This window comes from Gloeophyllum trabeum, assembly GCF_000344685.1.
Source record: "Gloeophyllum trabeum ATCC 11539 unplaced genomic scaffold GLOTRscaffold_00420, whole genome shotgun sequence".
In the NCBI taxonomy this organism is placed as follows: domain Eukaryota; kingdom Fungi; phylum Basidiomycota; class Agaricomycetes; order Gloeophyllales; family Gloeophyllaceae; genus Gloeophyllum; species Gloeophyllum trabeum.
Genome location: NW_006920828.1, coordinates 270 through 2,061, shown reverse-complemented (window position 1 = coordinate 2,061; position 1,792 = coordinate 270). Strand labels below are relative to the sequence as shown.

Genomic DNA, 1,792 nt, shown 5'->3' with positions numbered 1-1,792 from the left:
GAGAAAGGAGCCGCGCGACATATCGGCGAACGGGTTGGCCGGTCTTATGCTCTCCCAAATCATCCCCAAAGTGTGTGCATACCTTTCGACCATGCAGTTAGAATAGAGACATGTTATATAGATTATACCACGTACTTGCTGTATATACAGCTCCCAATCCTCTATCTGCTGACTGACCGGCTTATGCATGTCCAAGTAAACTTTGGCCAAGGCGAGGATCTTCTCCTGTCGGATGAATCAACAACATGATACTAACAGAAAGTACTTTATAGGAACGTACTTTAAAAACGGCTTCTTCTGCTTCATCGAGACCAAGTACACCCAGGTAATGCTTCCTATCCTTGGAAGATCGGCGGTCGGTATTATGCATTGAGTTCGAAATGGGGACAGACATTTCTAGAGGTATGCTTTGTCCGAGGCGTCTGGCTATCCAGATGGAGGAACCAAAACTTACAGGTGAAGCAGGAGAGCGAAGTTTCGAATTGTGTGAAGGGTGTTGCAGTTCAAGTCGCGGGGCGTTACTCACTCCCAGGCATGATATTGATATTGAGCGGAGTTTCAAATCTATAAGAGGCAAGTTCGCGTGGCTCGCGACAGATGCTTGGGGAACTCTGGGGCAGGGATATCTCGTCTAAGTCGTTACGGAGCTTCTAGGATTAATATTATAGTAGCAGTTATACAATGTAAATTTCCTGAACTTGTGTCGGCGCGGGCGTATCAGCCATGGTATTGCGAGCGTGAGGCGGGAGTTGCCGAACCATTAGCACGGTTCAAACTCAGCTCAATATCATGAGTGACTTGTATATCGGGATTTCCTGCACAATAAAATCCAAAGATTTTGTTTGAGTACTCTAGCATGTTGTACATATAGGATATACTAACCACAAAGCAAGCGCCATCTCATGGGGCATTGTGCACCCATAGTCCCGGTCGCAGCCACCCTCGATATTGTGCGGGGTTCTAATCGTGGGAACCGCTCACTCAGCGTCTCGCGCAGGCGGACCATAGACGACTTCAACTTGAGCGTGAACGATTACAAAATCCCCGGTAGTACTACTGTCACCAGAATGCCAATAGGTATTGTTTACTTGTAGCTACTTGAGACCCGCGGGTGCTAGTATCGTGAACCCGCCGGACACATATTTACTTAGATACCCGGTCGAAGACCGGGAAGAAAAAATGAACTACACCTCAAAAATTGAAGGATCAGCACCCTAGGATACATCTAGTGCAACATACGGGAGCAGCGAGAGGTTGTACAATGTATAACCCGCTCGCTAGGGAAGAAGCATGCTTTCAGCCACATGCAACCATATTTGGAGCGGCCACATGGCCTACCCCTTGTTATTTTTTCTTTTTCTTTTCTTTTTACTGCAGTGGTATCATTATCGAGCCCAAGTCGCAAGTTCAACGCGTCCGTGCCTTTAGGGTGTGCACGGGTCACATGACTTGCGCCACAGGCGCGTTTGCTGACAGACACGCAAACCGACGGGTTTAGTTCCGAAATTTATAGGGTTTATATACATGAGTGTAGATCGACAATTATGACTTTATAGCTATGTATTAGTACGATACGCCTGTAGGCCGAGGCATAGTGTACCTATATGGTTTATGTACCGACTTTGTTTCACGGACCGTGTGAACCATATTAACTGTAAGTAGTTTTCACACGGTGCATGTCTACGGACTTGGTCTAATTTGATTATCTGTCGGTCGTTATTGTTAGGAGTAGGACCGCATCAGTTTGAATGTCGTAGGTTGCTAATATTTCTTGATTGTTAGTTTGTTTTGC

The 1,792-nt window shown here is 46.3% G+C and overlaps 1 protein-coding gene across 1 annotated transcript; it reads right to left on the bottom strand.

Moving 5' to 3' along the window:
• Positions 1-19: 19 nt before the first annotated feature.
• On the bottom strand, positions 20-394 carry GLOTRDRAFT_134708 (uncharacterized protein; the record flags this gene model as incomplete). Its single annotated transcript, XM_007873640.1, has 3 exons — positions 20-82; positions 136-225; positions 281-394. Coding segments are annotated over 3 exons (267 nt in total), but the record flags the coding sequence as incomplete, so codon positions are not given.
• Between the last annotated feature and the right edge of the window lie 1,398 nt (positions 395-1,792).